The sequence below is a fragment of the Centrocercus urophasianus genome, unplaced genomic scaffold (genome assembly GCF_019232065.1).
Source record: "Centrocercus urophasianus isolate 14NV4802_14NV808 unplaced genomic scaffold, USGS_Curo_1.0 seq_9, whole genome shotgun sequence".
NCBI lineage: Eukaryota > Metazoa > Chordata > Aves > Galliformes > Phasianidae > Centrocercus > Centrocercus urophasianus.
In genome coordinates this window covers 1,268,570-1,288,223 of record NW_024885532.1, presented here as the reverse complement: position 1 = coordinate 1,288,223, position 19,654 = coordinate 1,268,570, and the positions used below count along the sequence as shown (strand labels likewise).

General features: G+C 40.1%; 1 protein-coding gene across 3 annotated transcripts in view; it reads right to left on the bottom strand.

Moving 5' to 3' along the window:
* The window catches only part of ABCC4 (ATP binding cassette subfamily C member 4), a 153,844-nt gene that overhangs the window by 108,684 nt on the left and 25,506 nt on the right, over positions 1-19,654 (bottom strand). For all 3 annotated transcript variants that reach the window (XM_042838843.1, XM_042838844.1, XM_042838845.1), the window contains exons 8-13: positions 18,118-18,367; positions 15,137-15,241; positions 6,805-6,894; positions 6,281-6,472; positions 4,684-4,778; positions 4,491-4,577 (exon numbers count right to left, since the gene is read on the bottom strand). In XM_042838843.1, coding sequence (XP_042694777.1) covers positions 4,491-4,577; positions 4,684-4,778; positions 6,281-6,472; positions 6,805-6,894; positions 15,137-15,241; positions 18,118-18,367 — 819 coding nt within the window. The remainder of the gene's footprint in view (positions 1-4,490; positions 4,578-4,683; positions 4,779-6,280; positions 6,473-6,804; positions 6,895-15,136; positions 15,242-18,117; positions 18,368-19,654) is intronic.

Here is a 19,654-nt window from a genome sequence, read left to right as displayed (position 1 = left end):
AACAACGTTTCTATGACATATTCATACCTTTTAAACATAATACCTACAATAAGTGTAATGAAATTCAAGGAATTCCTATTTTATCATCCAAACATAAAGGCATAACTAACACACTTCTAAGAGCGACAGCACCACATTAGGGCTGTCATCACTGCAGTCATACCAAAGGAATGACGAGCATGGACCAGGTGTAAATCACAAAGTGGGAATCCTTATAGATATCCTTGAGATATCTCCTATTTCCAGACATTATACATAAAGGGAAGCAGAGAAAAATCCTTAGGTTTACGGAATGGCTTCCTTGTACATTTGGCAGGGTTACCATTGCTCGGTTCCTCTGACACAGTAATTCTGCCTGTAAAACTCTCTACAGCAAGGACACCTCCTAGCTTCTATTTGCTAGTTTTGCAGAACTGACGTACTCCACTTGCTTTCCAAGTCTACACGACCACAAGAGCTCTCTTCCCTCAAAACTTCAGCATTACAGGAAAATTGCATGTGTACCCACTTTAAGGAATGCTAGAGTGGAAGCATTCACAGAGTCCTAAGGGCTCCAAACGTGAACTGCTTTAAACAGACTAAATAAATAATCAGATCTGTGCATGTAGTTTTAAAACAGTTCTTTTATTGTTTTTCCATACTTAATTTTCTTCCTTCCTTCAAACATTTCTGGGTCTTAGGTAAGAGTACACTAAGGAATTCAGGATATCTTATCCATGCATTTTGCATGATGGAATTTCCCGCTCTCCTGTGCCACCAGCTTACCACTTCTTTACCTTTTTCTGCCATTACAAAATGATTTGCTACAAATCCTGCCTGCTCTTTTTCCTCTCTCGCGGAGCAACTCTCAGTTGTATTTGATGGCAAAGGAGAAACATTATCTTTCAGAACACCTGGCCAAGTTGCCAGCTGACTCTCTGGTCAGCTTCCACCTACAGTTAGTTATTCAGAGACCCACTGTCCAGCTACATGCCACAAATCACCTGAGTTCCTACTGGAAGCTGTCATCCCCTGGTACCAACACCTGAACACACGCTGAAGTTTCATTGTTATTACTGTGATAATGCAAGGATTTCTTTTGCAAATTTTTTCTAATTCTACAGGCAAAATTCAGAAAGAACAGACAAGTGACCATTACATTCAAAACACCTTGAGCATAAATTCAAAACAATCCGCAGAACTCCCTTTGATAGAAGGAACGATGCTGTAACTACTACTGCCAAACATCATCACAATGTTAGGTGTGATTTCCAAAGATTCTCAAACTGTCCTGTAAGCTACTCCCACGTGTACAAAGGAGGAACTGAAAGAAATCAGGCTGATCATCAACTGAGATCAGCACACAGCTCCTATCACTAGAAAGGATACAAGGGAAGAACAACACCTAGAGAAGTCTGTCTGTCTCAGTACAGTAAACCTGACCCTTAAAATACCTTAACTCAGCATCGTCAATAGGACACAGTTTCTGTTGAAAGGAGATGTGAAACCATACAATTACTGAAATCTGTTTACAAAGATGCACAGGCAGACCAGGAAATCTCTCGGGGCCCAAGTATGACTGAATTACTTTCTTAGAGCATGAAAGGCTATTCCAAACTTTGTCATACAAGGAAACATGTCACACCATCTGCAATGTATGCCCCTCATTTCAAACCTGGTGGAAAATCCAGAGGTCTAAAATTCCCTAAGTTCCCTTATTGAAAAGATACCATACGTACAGTATATATAAATAAAAATAACATACATCTATATATGCATATTTATGTATGTATATATGTGTATACACACACAGATAAACAAAACTACAGAACTATACCAGTGCCTCCTTTTATGAAAAGGTTGATGCTGATCTACTGGCAATTATCAGAGAACTCAGCAGAAAAAAAAAAACACAAACAGCACAAAAATAGGGGAATATCCAATTTATATCTTATTAGGCCTCAAGGAATCTGATCGGGAGAGAGAAATTCACTGAAAAACTGACTGTATCTGCTCCATCAACCATGGAACAACTTGTATGCACTCCAGAAAAAATTTTAAGAGACACAAGCTCTCGTTAATATTAGGGACTATTTTCCCACTGGAGCTGTGCTACTTCACATTCTTTCTCATTTGAAAAGAATTTATATATTTTAAGCTGTTTACCACGGCAGCTGAACAGAACAGAGAGAAGCAACAAATGTAATGAATCAGCCCTCTACAGCTTCAGGGAATTACTAGGAACATACCTATCTTTAGATGTAAACAAAAAGAATAGGCACTTCTAAAAAAATTTAAACTTTAATATAAAATTACAAAGGAAAAAGAAAAAAAAAACTGAGCGAGTGAACTGAACAATATCCATTTCAGAGTCTCATTAAATAAGCCCCTATTTCTTCCATCTAGCCCATTGTTTTACGCCTTGCGGTTTGGATTCCTGGGGGCAGTTTGTATGAAGTGGTATCTCAGACATTCCTCAGCACCATGTTCTAAGAAATCATTCTTGCTCAAGCGCTCTCTTCTTTACATTTCTAGCACTGCTCAGGAAGCACTAAGAAACAAGCACAGACTTGTTATTCACTGAAAGCTACTGAACTCTCCCAGCTGACCCAGCACCTTTTACAGCTCGCATGGGGGCCTCAGAATCCAGGTTCTCATCTAAAAAAGCCCTCATTTAACATCTTTAGAAGAGACACATTTCAGTTTTCTTTGCCACTACTACTCCACACAGACTGTTCTCCCCACAAAACAGTTTTATTGTACTTACCTACCTAGCTCAAATTAATCTAGAGCTCAAGAGGAAGAGGTAAATGAAAATTCATGCTGCTAGGAAGAACCACAGCCAGTTTCCCAAGTTTCACATTCTCTGAGGTCATCTCCTTACATCTTCTCCTCCACTTATCAGCAAAACTTACATAGTGCTAGCAGAGCATATACAAAAATCCAGATTTCCAGTTCTGCAGCAACATTTAGAGACTCCATGTCAGAGCCCTCATAGAACACAGAATAAATCAAAGAGGCAACTCAAACTTCCACCCAAGGCACTACTATATTTCTCTGTTTTCCCCTCAGCGAATAAACCTTCAGACCTAAAAAAAGAGAAAGACTGACAACATAGGCATGTGTGCTTTCCAAACTAAGGCACAGACACATTCAGAAGCTGAAGCTGTCAAGTGATCTTGTGCAAAAACAGAGAAGCAGTGGGTAAATCTTAGATAGCTGCTGCAACAGGTGTTAGAAGAATTTTACGGGGTACATAAGCTACAGAAGTAGTGAAGACCATGTATCAGTTGTAGCAGGTGAAAATGAACATGCATACAATAACAAATATGAAGTCTATCATAAAACTCTAACTTCATACCAGTTCACAGAAAGAAAATGTAACCATTTCAAGAAATCGATGGCGTGGTTTTAAAGGGATCTCCAAATTCAAAACCATCAACAGAAATGAGACGTACAGTTTTCAAATTTGGATGCTAAAAGCTTCCTCATTTGGGAAAAAAGAACATGCGTATATTGTTGGTCAATGGAAATTCTGTGATCATTTCTTCAATACAAGTTTCTACAATTGCCTAGGGGTGGGAAGGAGGGAACAAAAGTACAAGCAAATTTAAGTAGTTTGAGTGTGGAATTCAAGGGAGGTACATATGCTTTGGAAAATGCTTTCGCTTAGGCTCTGACTAAAGCCAAGTGAACTCAATCAGTGGAAGCTTTTCCTTACACTTCTAATAAATTCTGTTTGACAGGGAGAGAAGTAGGTTATGAAGAAACAAGGATAAAACACTGGCTGGAAAAAAAATGAATTATTCTTACAGTATCAATGTGCTGTAGATTAGGCAGTCTGAAAGAAGAGAGACAGAGAAGAGAAAGCTCATTGAGAAGGGAACCTGATTTTTAATGAAGACTTTCCCATCTCCAGAAATAGGGGAAGGTCTAATCTCTCTTCTGTTTTATGTTAAGCTTATACATTCTCTTCTCTACTTTTGCTCTCCGCAGTCTGGTCTGCAAACTATCATTCCCTGTTTCTTCAAAGAGAAATTTCAACTACTCAAGACTGTAAGAGTTCTGGCCTTTTCTTCAGCTGCTTGGAGTGTCTATCAATCCAATAAAGCTCTCCAATAAATTACTCTGCAAATAAAGCTGCAATAAAAACTAAGAGAGATTGAAGATCCCAGCCCACATTGTTCTTCACTTGGTACGAATATTCATAAAACCCAGCACTGATCAATACTGATTTAAAATCTGTCATTCTCCTCAAGAAAACAGATTCCCTTAGGAATGATTCTAATATCTTCAAACCAGAGTATTCCAAAGCTTTTAAAAATAAAGAAAAAAAAAGGCAGAAAAGATTCACAGCTCTTCCAAATGTGTAAAAGAGAAGAAAAATAAATGCAGAAAGTGAATGCATTAAACGTTGTGAACCATCTATCCAAAAGTGCTTTTTCAAGTTTCTCTATAGGAAACTGAAAGACAACAATTGTATTTTAAATAAAAATATAGCAATAACCTACTTTTCAAACAAATGTCTTCCAACTTCAGAATCTACTGCACTCAGTGGATCGTCCAAAAGATAGATATCTGCATCCTGATATACAGCTCTATAAGGTTTAAAGAAAAGCCAGCGTCACAAAGTTTTACTTTCATTTACTTTCAGTTACTAATGTCTGTCAACAAATACATTTTAGAAACAACAAAAATACTAACCTGGCCAGATTTACACGGGCCTTCTGTCCCCCACTCAGCGTAGCTCCACGATCTCCTATAACTGTTAGGTCACCGTTTGCTAGTAAGTCCAAGTCCTGTGAACATAAAGAACAGGCAGAAAGCAATTAAAATAAATCATCTGAACCTCAAAAGTAAGCCTATTTCAAGATAACATTCTCCTATTTCAACAGTATTGTTTAATGTATTACCTTACATTAAAAAACAAGGACCATACTGGGTGAAATATCTACTATTAACTTCTTAGTTTGTACCTTCAACAAAAGATTATTAAGAAAGCAGGAAAAATAGGTGAGGTCTTAAAGATTTGTTTTTACAACAAGGTTTGCCAAAGGAAAGCACACAACCATTCTTATTGTTATATGGAATATTGTTGGTGATTCAGACCAGTCTAAAATAAAAATTAAGTATAATAATTATTTAACAAAATGAACTGTCACAATAAATAAAACTAGCTTCTATCAGTAGATTATTTTCCATTATCATTGTCTCTAAGAATTACATTTGTTTTATTTGCACTACAATTTATTAAAAAGAAATAACCACACCATTCAGTACAAAAAATTGGTTAAGTTCTAGGACTGTAGACTATTAGAATAAAATGCACACTGTTCCATCTCATAATACTGTATTTTCTCAAATGAATACGTAAGTTTTATATATTTATATTATATTTATATTTATATTATATTGTAAGCTATAAAACATATTCAAAGCTTTAATAAGAAACATGCATTTGAAACAGAACAATGAAAACGTATCTACTATCAAATACTGTGGGTTTTTTTAAACACAGTCTGCCATCTTTTTAAGTCAATGAAACCTTAAGTTTAGACAACAGCCTATGACTGAGTATCAGCAGAAGATATTAAAACTCAACCCACTATGTGTAAAAGCCTTGCAAAAAAATTTCATCACAGCAACCATCTGCTTTTCACCTGTGTTGCTGCTGACAGGAATATCATAACATGCTGCATAAAACCTTTTTAGCTGCCAAGCAAAATGTCTGTTTCTTGACAAATCTGGCTTAATCCTCTCCTATATCTCATGTCACAAACTCCTTTACACACAGACCTTTCAAAAATATTTTTTCATAAAACTACTTGGGCTCGGCAAGTTATCCAATATATACCACTAAGGTTCTTTGATAGCTTTACCAATGCATAATAAATGATATCTACTTTATTTTTTTTTAAAGCATAAGGGATATTTATAAAATAAAAGTCACAAAAAGTGCTAGTTCAATCATTTGTTTTTTCACATCTTGTTAAATCTACGCACATACCTACTGTAATACTGATGAGCATGCTCATGAAATTAAACATCTGTGAACAGCTTTTTTCCAAATTTGTTTGAGCTTTACATAAACCACATCTCCCTCTAGTGAAAGTTTTAGGAATTATATGAATGTCCTTACACGTGGATGTCAGAAATAATGCCTGCATCTCTATTAAGAATTTATTTCTCACAGTACAAATAAAAATCAATTCTATATATTATATAATGCAGCACGTAATGCTAGCCTGCAAGAACATTAAGATTAATGCTGGAAGTAAAACACACAAAAAGAAAAGCATACCTTTTTGAGAGCACAGACTTTTAAAACTTTTTCGTACTTTTCTCTCTCATATTCCTTGTCAAACAGTATGTTACTTCTAACAGTACCAGAAAACACCCATGGCTGCTGAGAAACATAGGCAATTCTTCCAGAAACATTTATCAAACCTTTCTCCTTAGGTAGCTCACCAAGCACAGCGCTTAGGAGGGAAGACTGAAAAACATCATAAAATAAAAATTCAGAAGTCTGATTGCATTCAAAACATCACTGAGTTTGAGTAGTGTTTTTTTGGCATGGTGGCTTATTTCACTCTGCCACCCAAAGTACTGTTAGTCTAAATGCACAAGTACCCTTTGCATGCAGTCTAGAAGCAAAATGCAAAGTATGGTCCAACTTTGAACGCTTTCCTCCCCACCCACAGGACATCTGCCTTTCTTGAATGACAGCACCCTGATGTTATGCATACTATTATACACAAAAGATCTTTACAATTGGAAGCTTTTAGCCATGTTAACAGATTAAAAAACCTCACAGAATGGACTTACTTTTCCAGCTCCCACAGGACCGATCACAGCCAGTAATTCCCCTTGTCTGACGGTAAATGAAAGCTGTTGGAGTGCTGGGCTTTCTAAACTCTACGGATATAAGAAAAAGTCACACTTCATCAGTCATGAAATATATATCATCAAAACAGCTCTTAGAAACAGAGGATAATGCATGTAAATGACCGTAAGTTAGCAAACCGTATGACAACCATATTTTAAGACATGTGGTTTGCCTCTTCAGTAATTCACAAACACCTCTGACAGTCACCAATCTCTAATCCAAAATTACTAACACACAAAATTGCATTCAGGGAATGAGGAACCTAAAGGCAATAGCAGCAGCAGCACCACTTCTTCCCAGCCCACCTCTCCAGGCTGTTGCTCAGCACAGAGTTGAGACAGTAGTCTTGAAAACAGGAGGTCTTGGCTGGCCATCTCCATAGTATTCACAGCTCCAGCCCTGCACATTCGGCTTCACCGCGCAGAAAGGCATACGTTTTAAAAGAGAGGATCTGAAGCTTTCTCAAAACCTGGGAAGCTAAGACTGTGCTTGCTCTCACCAAGGCCTGACTATCAAAAGTCAAAACAGAAGAGTACTGTTTGCTTCTACACAGCTTCATCTCATGCAACTTGGAAGCCTTTGGCAGACAATGATGTGGGCTATTTGAGTAAAAATATGTGACCTGGAATTCTTTGTTCAATAGTACACCTATTCTTTATGTCACACTACTGGTAAGAGCTAATATATTGCACCATTTTTACCAATGTATAATTGTAAAAATCACAGAATAATAGGACGTATTGGGTTGGAAGGAGGCTGAAATATCAGCCAGTTCCAACATCCCTGCCACGGGCAGGGCTACTACCCACCAGATCAAGCTGCCCAGGGTCCTATCCAACCGGGCTTTGAATGCCTCTAAGGATGTGGCATCCACAGCTTTTCTGGGCAGCCTGTTCCACCCTCAATGTGAAGAATTTCTTCCTAGTCTAAATCTACTTTTAGTTTCTAGCCATTCTGCCTCATCCTACCACTATACTCCCTGATCACAGAATCACCAAGGTTGTAAAAGACCTTCAAGGTCATCCAGTCCAACCACCCACCAATCACCAATAGTATTCACTAAACCATGTCCCTCAACACAACATCCAAATGTTCCTTGAACACCTCCAGGGTCAGTGACTCCACCACCTCCCCAGACAGCCCATTCCAGAACCTGACCACTCTTTCAGAAAAGTAGTATTTCCTAATGTCCAGCCTAAATCTCCCCTGGCACAGTTTGAAGTCATTCCCTCTAGTTCTATCACTAGTTACACGAGAGAAAAAGCCAACCCCCAGCGCACTACAACCTCCCTTCAGGTAGTTTTAGAGAGTTATAAGAAGTAAGAGAGCAATGAGGTCTCCCCTGAGCATTCCTCAGACTGAACAATCCCAGCTCCTTCAGCCGCTCCTCATGAAGCCTGTGCTCCAGACCCCTCACCAGCTTTGCTGTCCTTCTTTAAACCTGCTCCAGGGCCTCAATGTCTTTGTTGCAGTGAGGGGCCCAAAACTGGACACATTGCCTGAGGTGCAGCCTCACCAGAGCTGAGTACAGGGGGACAATCACTTCCCCGTTCCTGCTGGCAACACCGTTCCTGATGCAGGCCAAGATGCCATTGGCCTTCTTGGCCACCTGGGCACACTGTCGGCTCATGTTCAGCTGAGCATCAATCAATACCCCCAGGTCCATTTCCTCTACGCAGTCTTCCAGTTACTCTGCCCCAGGCCTGTAGCGTCGCCTGGGGTTGTTGTAGCCGAAGTGCAGGACCCGGCATTTGGCCTTGTTGAAACTCATCCCATTGGCTTCAGCCCAGCTCTCCAGCCTGTCCAGATCCCTCTGTAGGGCCTCGCTACCCCCAGGCAGATCCACACTTCCAGCCAATTTGGTGTCATCTGCGAATTTACTGAGGGTGCACTCAGTGCCCTCATCAAGGTCATCAATAAAGATATTGAAGAGGACAGGCCCCAGCACCGACCCCTGGGGAACACCACTCACGACCGGTCGCCAGCTGGATTTGACTCCATTCACCACCACTCTCTGGGCCCGGCCCTCCAGCCAGTTCCTTATCCAGCCAAGAGCGTACCTGTCCAAAACACAGGCTGCCAGCTTCTGCAGGAGAATGCTGTGGGAGACAGTGTCAAAGGCCTTGCTGAAGTCTAGGTAGACTACATCAACAGCTTTTCCCTCATCTACCAGATAGGTCAATTGGTCATAGAAGGAGATCAAGTTGGTCAAGCAGGACCTGCCCTCCGTGAACCCATGCTGGTTAGCCCTGATCCCTTGGTTGTCCTGCACATGCTCCGTGATCTCCCTCAAGACAATCTGCTCCATAACCTTCCCTGGCACCGAGGTCAGGCTAACAGGCCTGTAGTTCCCCGGATCCTTCTTACAACCCTTCTTGTAGATGGGAGTCACATCAGCAAGCCTCCAGTCTTCTGGGACCTCACCAGTCAACAAAGAGTGCTGATAGATAATGGTGAGCGGCTCGGCTATCACCTCCGCCAGTTCCCTCAGCACTCTTGTATGAATCCCATCTGGCCCCATGGACTTGCGGCAGTCCAGTTGGAGTAGTAGGTCTCTGACTGTATCCTCCAGAATTGCAGGGGGTTCTGTCTGCACTCCAGTCGAGACTACCAGGTTAGAGAGCAGAGTATCCTGAGGATAACTGGTGTGACCTTTAAAGACAGACATAAAGAAGGCATTCAGAACCTCTGTCTTTTCCTTATCCTCAGTGGTCACATTCCCAGCCTCATCCAGTAAAGAATGGAGATTCTCCTTAGTCCTCCTCTAACTGTTGATGTATTTGTAAAAGGGTTTCTTGTTCCTTTTAACCCCAGTGGCCAGGTTGAATTCAAGCTGGGCTTTTGACTTTCTGATTTTCTCTCTACACATCTTAACAACTTCTCTGTACCCTTTCTGAGTCACCCGTCCCTTCTTCCACAAGCAGTAGATTCTCTTTTTCTCCTGGAGCCTCAAGAATAGCTCCCTGTTCATCCACACCGGTCTTCTCCCCCGCCAGCTCATTTTGCGGCTCAGGGGGACAGCCATCCCCTGTGCCTTTAAGACTTCCTTCTTAAAGAGTGACCAGCCATCTTGGACCCCTTTACTCTCTAAGACTGAAACCTAGGGGAATTCCCCTACTAGCCTTCTGAGTAATTCAAAGTCCGCTCTCTGGAAGTCTAAGGTAGCAGTTTTGCTGTTCCCCCTCCTGGCTCCACCAAGAATTGAGAACTCTACCATTTCATGGTCACTCTGTCCAAGACAGCCCCCAACCTCCACACCTCCCACCAGATCTTCTCTGTTAGTGAACAGCAGTTCAAGTGGGGCAGCTCCTCTCATCGGCTCTCTCACCAGCTGCATCAGAAAGTTATCCTCCATACACTCCAGAAACGTCCTAGACTGCTTCTTCTGCGCTGATAAAACAGTCACTTTCCCAGCTTTCCTGTAGGCCCCCTTCAAATACTGAAAGACCACAATGAGGTCTTGCTGGAGCTTTCTCTTCTCCAGGCTAACAACTCCAGTTCTCTTAGCCTGTCTGTCATAGGAAAGATCTCCAAATCCTCTGACTATCCTCATGGCCTCCTCTGGAGGAGAAGAAACAGTTCCACGTTCTGCTCTGGGCCCTAGAGCTGAATGGAGTAATCCAGATGGAATCTCACAAGAGCAGAGAAGAGGGAGACACTCATTTTTTACAAGGAGAGTGGTTAGGCCCTGGAACGGGCTGCCCAGGGAGGTTGTGGATGCCCCGTCCTTGGACGTGTTCAAGGCCAGGTTGGATGGGATCCTGGGCAACCTGATCTAAATGTGTATGTTTGGTGGCCCTGCTAGGCAGGGGGGTTGGAACTACATGATCCTTGAGGTCCCTTCCAACCCGGGTGATTCAGTGATTCTGTGATTCTGCGATTCGCCTGATGTTCAGACTTCTGATGCAGCTCAGGACTACAAGTACTCACTGGCAGCTCACGCTAAGTTCTACTTCAACACCCCCAACTCCTTCACCTCAGGACTGCTTCCCAATCCATTTTCTACCCAGTCTGTAAGGTGCAGGACCTTGCACATGGCCTTGCTGAACTTCATGAAGTTCACACATGCTCACCTCTGTCTCTCTGGATGGCAAACCCTTTTCTCCAACATGTCAACTTCACCACACAGTTCGGTGTCATTCATACACCTGCTGAGGGAGACACACAATGCCCCTGTCTATGTCATCAACAAAGATGCTGACAGACCAATAGCATTGGTCTAATGCCCTGAGGAACAACACTCATCAATGGTCTCCACCAGGACATTGAGCCGCTGATCACAACACTTTCAGTGCAACAATTTATTCAATTCCTTATACACTAAATGGTCCATCCATCAAATCCACATCTCTCAAATTTATTGACAAAGATGTCATGTTGTCAATATGATGTCAATAGATGTCAAAGGCTTCACACAACTACAGGTAGTTAACGTCAGTTGCTTCTCCCTTACCCACCAGCGCTGTCATCAATGGCCTGTTTTCCAAGTGCCTTAGCACTGTTTTCAGTAGGATTTGTTCTATGACCTTGCAGGGCATAGAAGTGATACTAACTACCTTGTAATTCCCTGTGTCTCCCTTCTTTGTTCCACTTTAAAAAAATGAGGTTATGTTTCTCCGTTCCCAGTTAGTGCAGACTGCCACAGTTTCTGAAATATGATGAATAGTGGCTTAGCAACTCCATCCATAAGCTTCCCCAGTACCCTCAGGATGCACCTCAGCAGGCTCCATGGACTTGTGCATCCTCAGGTTCCTCAGATGATCTTGATAATGACTTTTTCCTACAGAGTGTGGTTCTTCATTCTCCAATCCCTGAATTTCACTTAGGAGACTAGGACAGCATGTCTACAATGCCTGATGGTAAAGAATGAGCCAAAAGAGCTGTTGAGTATCTCAGCCTTCTCCACATACTGGGAGCTAGAGTTGGAAAAGGCCTTACATACCATCTAGTTATAATACCCAACACTATCATGTCACGTGGCCATACACTACCTTTAATTTTAACCCATCAGCTCCCAGTTGGCTCCTCATCCATCCCCATCCATGCACTGCAGCTGATTACTGACATATCAAGTGGCACCTCCACTTCACTTCCCCTATTTCTTATGAAAAGGGGATCTTCACGTATTTAATAACAGTTCCCTCTAATTAAAGCAAAGCATCTTTGTAACAGGACCCACCCATATATCCATCTTAGACTGTACAAAGCACAACTGACACTAAAATGCAAATAATATAAAAGCAATCAAGCTGCCCTGTGACCAAATTCTGGAACTGCCAACAGGGGAAGCTTGCAACTAGCTGTTTTAAATGATTTGGGAAAGGCATGGTTGAGCTTATGAGAGGTGTTCACTCACATCTGTGCCAGCTGGGAGAACTAGGCTGACATGCATGTGCCTCCTCAGGCCAGCTTGATGAAACAGGAAAGCCCTTAGAGCCCAGTAGCACACACCCAATCAGATTTGCTATCTCACACAACAACCATGAGTTTTGCATTAAATCAGTCACAGCATAAGAATCCGAAGTTGCCTGCGCTCTGTAACACTGCAAAATCAGCTCTGCTGCTATCATTTATCTCCATAAGGTGGCAGCAACACGGCTCTTTTCTCAATTCTGTTATTTGATTTCTTGGTCCAGAGTATCCAGTTCAGGTGCTAAACTGGAGTTAAGGTCTGGAGAGCCCCACCAGTTTATGAAAGAAAATGCATTTTTTTTAATGCAAAGTTTTTAGGATGAGAAAATATCTGTTACTAAATCATTAATCTTTACAGAAAAGTAAATAAGCTTTCCCACATACCAGCCCTACCACAGAGCTCTCAATGATTGTAATGAGGTCCTGAGGTCATGATTCTGAAATTCTAAAAGATTCTTGCCCGGGTTTTCAAAACAGAACATCGTAAGAGCCTAATCCATTGAAGAATTTTTAAAAAAAAAATCTTAAAAATAATTATTTAAATATTAGACACTTAAGTGTTATTTAAGATATCATGGACCCGACACAAAACTAGTAATGCAAGCAAAAAGAATGACCACATATATCTCATAGAATCGTAGAATCATAGAATGGCTGGGTTGAAAAGGACCACAATGATCATCCAGTTTCAACCCCCCTGCTGTGTGCAGGGTCACCAACCACCAGACCAGGCTGCCCAGAGCCACTTCCAGCCTGGCCTTGAATGCCTCCAGGGATGGGGCATCCACAGCCTCCTTGGGCAACCTGTTCCAGTGTGTCACCACCCTCTGTGTGAAAAACTTCCTCCTAATATCTAACCTAAACCACTCTTGTCTTAGTTTAAAACCATTCCCCCTTGTCCTACTACTACTTCAAGAGCATGCTACTTTTGAAAAACACCATTATTTATAATTAAAGACAGTTTGCCCTATTTTTAGGCATTGTGGCACTTTAAATTAGAGCACAGACTGATGGTATGAATAAGTTCATCTGATAGCTAATTGCCACCAAATGTCTCAACTACCTTGGACCCTGATAAGCATTTGTGCCTGTCACTTTCCTTCTGCTGCCGCTTCTTCTTTCCTAGCTTTGTAGACAGGTTGTTCATCGGACTCAGCTTTCAAAGGACAAATCACATAAAAAGTGATTCATTTTTTACTGCTTTATCCCTGTGGACTGTCTCACCGTCAGGTGACACATACAAGCATTAACGCTGGCACACGGCACAAAGAACAAAGCAGTACAGTCCAAGGACACGGGACTGATCTCTTCACTGGGAGCAACTCCTTAGGTGAGTTTGGGCAGACATGATATCCCATATCCAAACAGAAGTAGTAATTCATCCCATCTATAGAGACAATACTTTGTATAGAAGTACTACGCTGCTTAGGCTCTTCATTTAAGTGACTACAATGACAACGGACAAACTTGGCCACTGTTCAAATCTTGAATTTTAAATCTGAAGTTTTTCAATAGAGCAGACAGGCTGTTCCAGAAATTAAAGGCACATCATGAAAAACACCATATTGAAGAAACTCTAGTTCCATGCTGCTATCAAACTAGCCTGTGGAACTCAGATAAGACTTGCCTCAGTAAAACAAGAGTGTGACCGTGAATTAATTGGTTTTGTTTATCTTTTGATAAACTGTAATACACCATGTTAAGTTGTTTTCCTAAGAGTCTACCTAATAATCCCTTTTTTACTTCCAGTGATTTTGGATTTGTGGGTTGTGTTTGGGTTTGTTGTTTTTTTTTTTCCTTAAGTATCTACTTCGGCTCATAATCCTTAAAAACAAACAAACAAAAAAATCATCATTCAGCTGTACAGTTGTTATACAGAGATCCAAAGAGTCATTAGAAACCCACTAAGGGTAGCAAGCTAAGTTGCTTACATGACAAAGTACAGCATACTTTTATTATTCCTTTTATAAATCCTCTCTCACAGAACTCACCATCTTTTCAGTTAGCAATTAAAATTATATATAAATGTATAAATAATAAATTTATAAATAATGTATAAAATTACTTTGCATTATTATAAGAGTATGTGAGAGAAATTTTCCGAGCTGCTTTTAAATTTCTGGGAGAACTGTTCTTCTCCCATGCACATTTCAATTATGTATCAAAATAAAAGTTAAATTACGAGTTCTGTTTTCTTTTTTAAACCAAAAGAAAACCAGTAATTCCAGTCACACTACCCAGCTTTAAATAATATAAATAACTCAGGAAAAACCTGAAGGTGTTTTATGGGAATACTGTGCAACCATTTCCTATAGATTAACCACCATTTTGGCAAGTGTGATGCATTTTAAGTAAAGAACAATTAGTAATTGAACATTCTCAGTTAAAATACATAGAGTAACAGACTTGTAGACTAGACTAAAGCTTTCAAACCTGCTATGGGAAGTATAATATTGTACTAGTTCTAGACTAAAGCACGGATCAACATTCAGTTCACTGCAAAAAAAAAACAAAAACACACACGCTAAGGCCTGCCTTAATGTGCTGTCTGTCCTTAATTCCAATTTGAATATCTAAGCTGCATTATAATCCTGTTTAATAACAAGACATTTTCAGAATTAATGTACAGGTTTTCAGTTAGTATAATATTCAAGCATAGGTACTTTTAAGATGCATTTGATACAGTTTAATACTATTCAACAGAGTTAGTCTAACATGCTAAAAGGTTTCTCCAACAAATGACGGAATACAAAACAAGAGCACACTATGCATAGACATAGACATTGTGCTTTTTAGGCTTACATTGCCTACAGCACAAGCATACTCTTAAAATTTAAAGTAAATTAAAAGTAAGCTTACCTTATCCCAGTAGCAAGTCAAATCCTGAACATGAAGAATGACATTCTCATTATTATCTTGCAGTTGTGGTTTGAAGTGTGAGACCTCATCAAGTATCAGGAAGTTCTGCAATAAAAGAAAAGAACAGGATACTGCCTAATGTGAGACTGGGAAAGAAACCCAAGAATATGCTTTTGCAAGCAGCATACAACACATCACTGATGGACAAAGTACACACACTCATGAAAGAACTGTATTTCCAAAAGCAATGCACAACTCATTCAAGTAATGCACCTCTAACTAGCTGATCATCCCAGAGATCACTTGGAAGCGCAGATTTCATTGCATAGCAGTACTGTGGGACTCTTAGCAGCAACCTGCTGGGCAACAGAAAATTCCTGAAGCAAACAGAACTTGAAAGTCAGTCCTGACAAACGTTATAATTGTTTGACTTCCTCTGCCCATGAAGAAGAGATGAAACCTCAACTGCAACACCTTATTGTTCCACTGCTTTCTCACTTTCCTTGCCTAGATGCTAGATTATAAATAGCTCAAACACACTTTGAAAGGAAAAAGGCAAATTCACAGGTAAAAGTTACCACAAGTTTAAGATAAAACACAGAAAAACCATCATGATTTGAATTGCTGACCATGAAGACCTTAAATAGGTCTCTAGCAGACAGTACCTTGAGGAATGTCAAATGCAGTTAACAAGTACTGAGCTAACAGTCTGCAGACATGAGACTGGTGCTGAAGACTTACAGAAGTCAGTAACTAAGAGGAAACAAAACAGAGCTGACAGACAGCTCTGAGGATGAGAACAGCACTTCTACATGTAAGCAAGCGCAAGGGACCTTGCTGAAAATTCAGCACCATTTTTAAGAGAGCTGTGAGAAGTCAAAGCATTTCATGCAGCAGTCTCCAAACTCAACGCACACATACATCTCCACCAAAAGGCAAAAGTGCAAAGTCAGTAGAAGTCTGAGATCTCCAGCCAGGTGAGTATTGCTGAGTCTGATTTTAGACAGGCAGGTGCAAAGGGCAGGTCTGGGAGAGAATCTGGGAGATGACGGTGGAAGTCAGAAAGAAATTCCAAACATACCTAAATCCATATTTGCAGCATGTGACATAAGAAAAAAAACCTTTGAAATGTGATTTGTGTTTAGATAACGACCCAAATATCAGAGGGTTATAAGCAAGGAATCAGTCTCCTGCTTGAGCTCTTACCAGGAATTTCTCTTCTAGCAGCAGCATTCAAATCAGCTGTAAGTGCTTGCCAGCCATTTAAGTAAAAAAATGTAAGCACACATGGAAGATTTTGAAGAAAAGCAGTACAAAACAAGAAAATAATTACAGGGCTAACACCAGGAATTTTATGTAGCAGGGGGTGGGTGCAGAAAATCAACACTATGAATAAAGTTCTCAAAAGCAGAATAACTGAAGCCTTAAAGACTTCTTCAGATCTCTCAAAACACTCTTCTGTTACTTTTATACCTAATAATCTTCCCTGCAGAGAAAAATAAAACCGCTAGCATCCACAGGATGCTGAGAAGCAAACATTAGCTTGAGATAGGACTATGTCCTTGAGAACAAAAACCTCCATCTTTTGTACTAAGACAATTTTTACCCTCCTTCCACAGCCTCTGTGGAAAACTTGTTGAAAAATTGTTCTCACTTTGTTTCACAAAATGGGAGTGTGAGCCACTGCTTCATCAAAAAGCAGGAGCTTCAAGGAGTGATGCAGCTGTACAGCTAAGGTGAGGGGACATGACAGCTTAAAGGGGAAAAAAAAAAAAAAAAAAAAGAAAAAAAGAAAGGAAGACTTTCTGCCACACAGTTCTTATGTATGTATGTATGTATGTATGTATGTATGTATGTTCTATGCATGAATACAGAGAAACAGCAAATACTTCCCATCCAACTATACTTTATTTTCACCTGAAGCATGGTATCTCCTGCTTTCTTGTCTCCAACTGAGCATATTTATGATCAGCACTGAAAACTCACTTGTTCTATAAAGCTCATGGAGAAAGTAATCTCTTAAAAAGCAAAACAATTCTTTTCAGTTTTGCCCAGATAGCCATCATCCTCATCCTTTTTTTTTTTTTTTTTTCCTGTATTCTGACTTTCTCTACCTAATTCCTTTCCACTTATTTACATTTCAGTAGCACATCTTTAGTTACAAAGCATCTTGTCATACAGTAGCAGAATGCCTAACTCTTACTTTGTGGCTTTGGAAATTGAAGCTAAAAAGTTCATGTCTGCATCAGGGATGCTAAAGATTCATCAGGACAATTATTTGTCCATTCCAGTGAACCTTCATTCTGGAGCTAGTTTTGAAAAAGTATCCTTATGGAATCCTAAATGCAGAGAAACTGAATCCAGCTGTCAAGAGCAAAATCTTTTGCCTTGTAGGATATACTGGAAAAGAAGACATGAGAGAAAAAGATTGCCACTATCTGCTCAAGTGCTTTTGTGTCTTGTTCTTAAGGCATCTTTTTTAGACTTTCACTCATGTTTTTCAACCTGCATAATTAGAATGATCACTTGAAAGAGCACTGTGTGGGAGCTGAACACAAGGTACATGTAAACACTGAAAAGACACTGCAACACCCAGCATCCCAAGCATTTCTCTTTCTTTCCTCCTAATTTGAACACTAATAAGAAACGCTATGGACTACAATTCTGTTGGGTGGTGATTTTCACACATTATGCTTTTCTAACTCCACTTTGCATCACCCTTCACAAAATGCTTCTTTGAAGAGCAGATTTTATCTGTTTAATACATAGTTTCCATGTGGACTTAGTACAATTAGCAAATTCATCAAGAAAAGTTTTATTATACTCAGGCATACGAAGAAAGACATTTTTAGGCACCTTCATTAATAAATGGCATAGTGACACTCGGTAAAGCCATATAATTACATGTACAGCATTTCTAGTTACCCCAATCTAATATTTTTTCACCAATGAAACCAAACTACTCCCACCAGTAATCGTACCTTGATTCGCCGTATGCTAACCACTGCCTCGGATACTCTCTCAACAGCCGAAGGGAAGAACAGAGTTACTGTCAGCCTGACTGCGCCATACAGGGACACTGCCACAAACACCCGACTTGCAGAGATAACATTGCCAAGTAGTACGTATGCCATGAAAGTCATGAACACTGTTATTTTGCTTGCCACAAAGAAAGAGGCCAAGTTCAATCCTCGAAGGTAGGAGCTTTTCAAAACCATGGCGATCTCCTTCCTAAAAGTGCAAAACATAAACAGTCACATCAATCCTTCCCATCACAGTTGCCCCCAACAGTAGGATGAGGGAGATTCCATTCTCAGGATTATACTTGTATATCCTTTCTCCTCCCCTTACACCACCTCAACTCATATGTAAAGAACTGTACTCAAAAGTAACTGTCAAGAAAGCAGGGTTCATGGAAAATAGCAAAATAAAATTTAAAAGTCTTACGAATTGAGGAAAATAAAAAGTTAAGATATGTGGTGTCTTGATAGCTATAGGAAAAAGAAGAATCTTTCAGAGACAGAAAACAAAAGTGCTTTTATTTCCTTTTGCGGTCAAACTATCATCTCAATTCCCATTCTAAGCTGCTTTGATTACTTCTGGATGGTGTACAAGAGAAAAAAGGAAAATAAATCTGTGTAATGGTCAAGCATCATGCAGCTCCTTATCTTTCCAACACAAAAATCTGAGTTTATTCACAAACTCTTAATAAGATCAACACATTCTCCTCAACCAGAAAAACAGGGCAACATCCATAACTTTTAAAAGTCCATCTGTGGACAATCAATCAGCTGCTGTTCCTCAAGCTGAATCATGGGGTTTGCAGTATTTCCTTTGATCTCAGTCTAAATCCTCTCACTTTGGACCCTGCTCCTGGTTTCTTCTGCTCCAGGAGTTCTGTTTGTAATTAAGAGAATACTGGTCTGCAAGGCCAATTGTTCTGGCAAATAGTCCCTGAGCTAAACAGTAGGTGATGTATGGCACAGACAAGAAGTCTCCCTGTAGAAATGTAATAGCTGATGAAGCACCTGTTTTCAATTCTCATTTCAGTTAAGCTTCAGTTTCGATTTCTAAATGAGTCCTCAAGTCCAGTGCTCAAAATGTTACTGCACTAGTTACAATGACACTGCCATCAGGCTTAAATTCATGTTAAAGGAAGAGGTTTTCTTTATCAAAAGAGACATAATCATTTGCTTCTTCCCCACATATATACTTTAATCTGCTTGAAATAACGTGGAATTTTATTAAAACAATTCCTAACTTATCTTCCTAAATATTCCAGCAATTCTCAGTTAAAAACTTGATCATTTTGATTACTTTCTACTTGAAACTATATGCAAAGATTAGAAAATCAAGTCATGATCATACTGCTTGAAATACACAAGGTCTTCACCTATGAAGAGAAAGATGCAGTAGCTACTACTGGAAAACTAGTTAAGCAACTTTCCCACTATTCTTGCCAAATTGGCTGAACTGACAGACTTTCAAAGCATTTCAAAGACATTTTCTCAGCTTAAC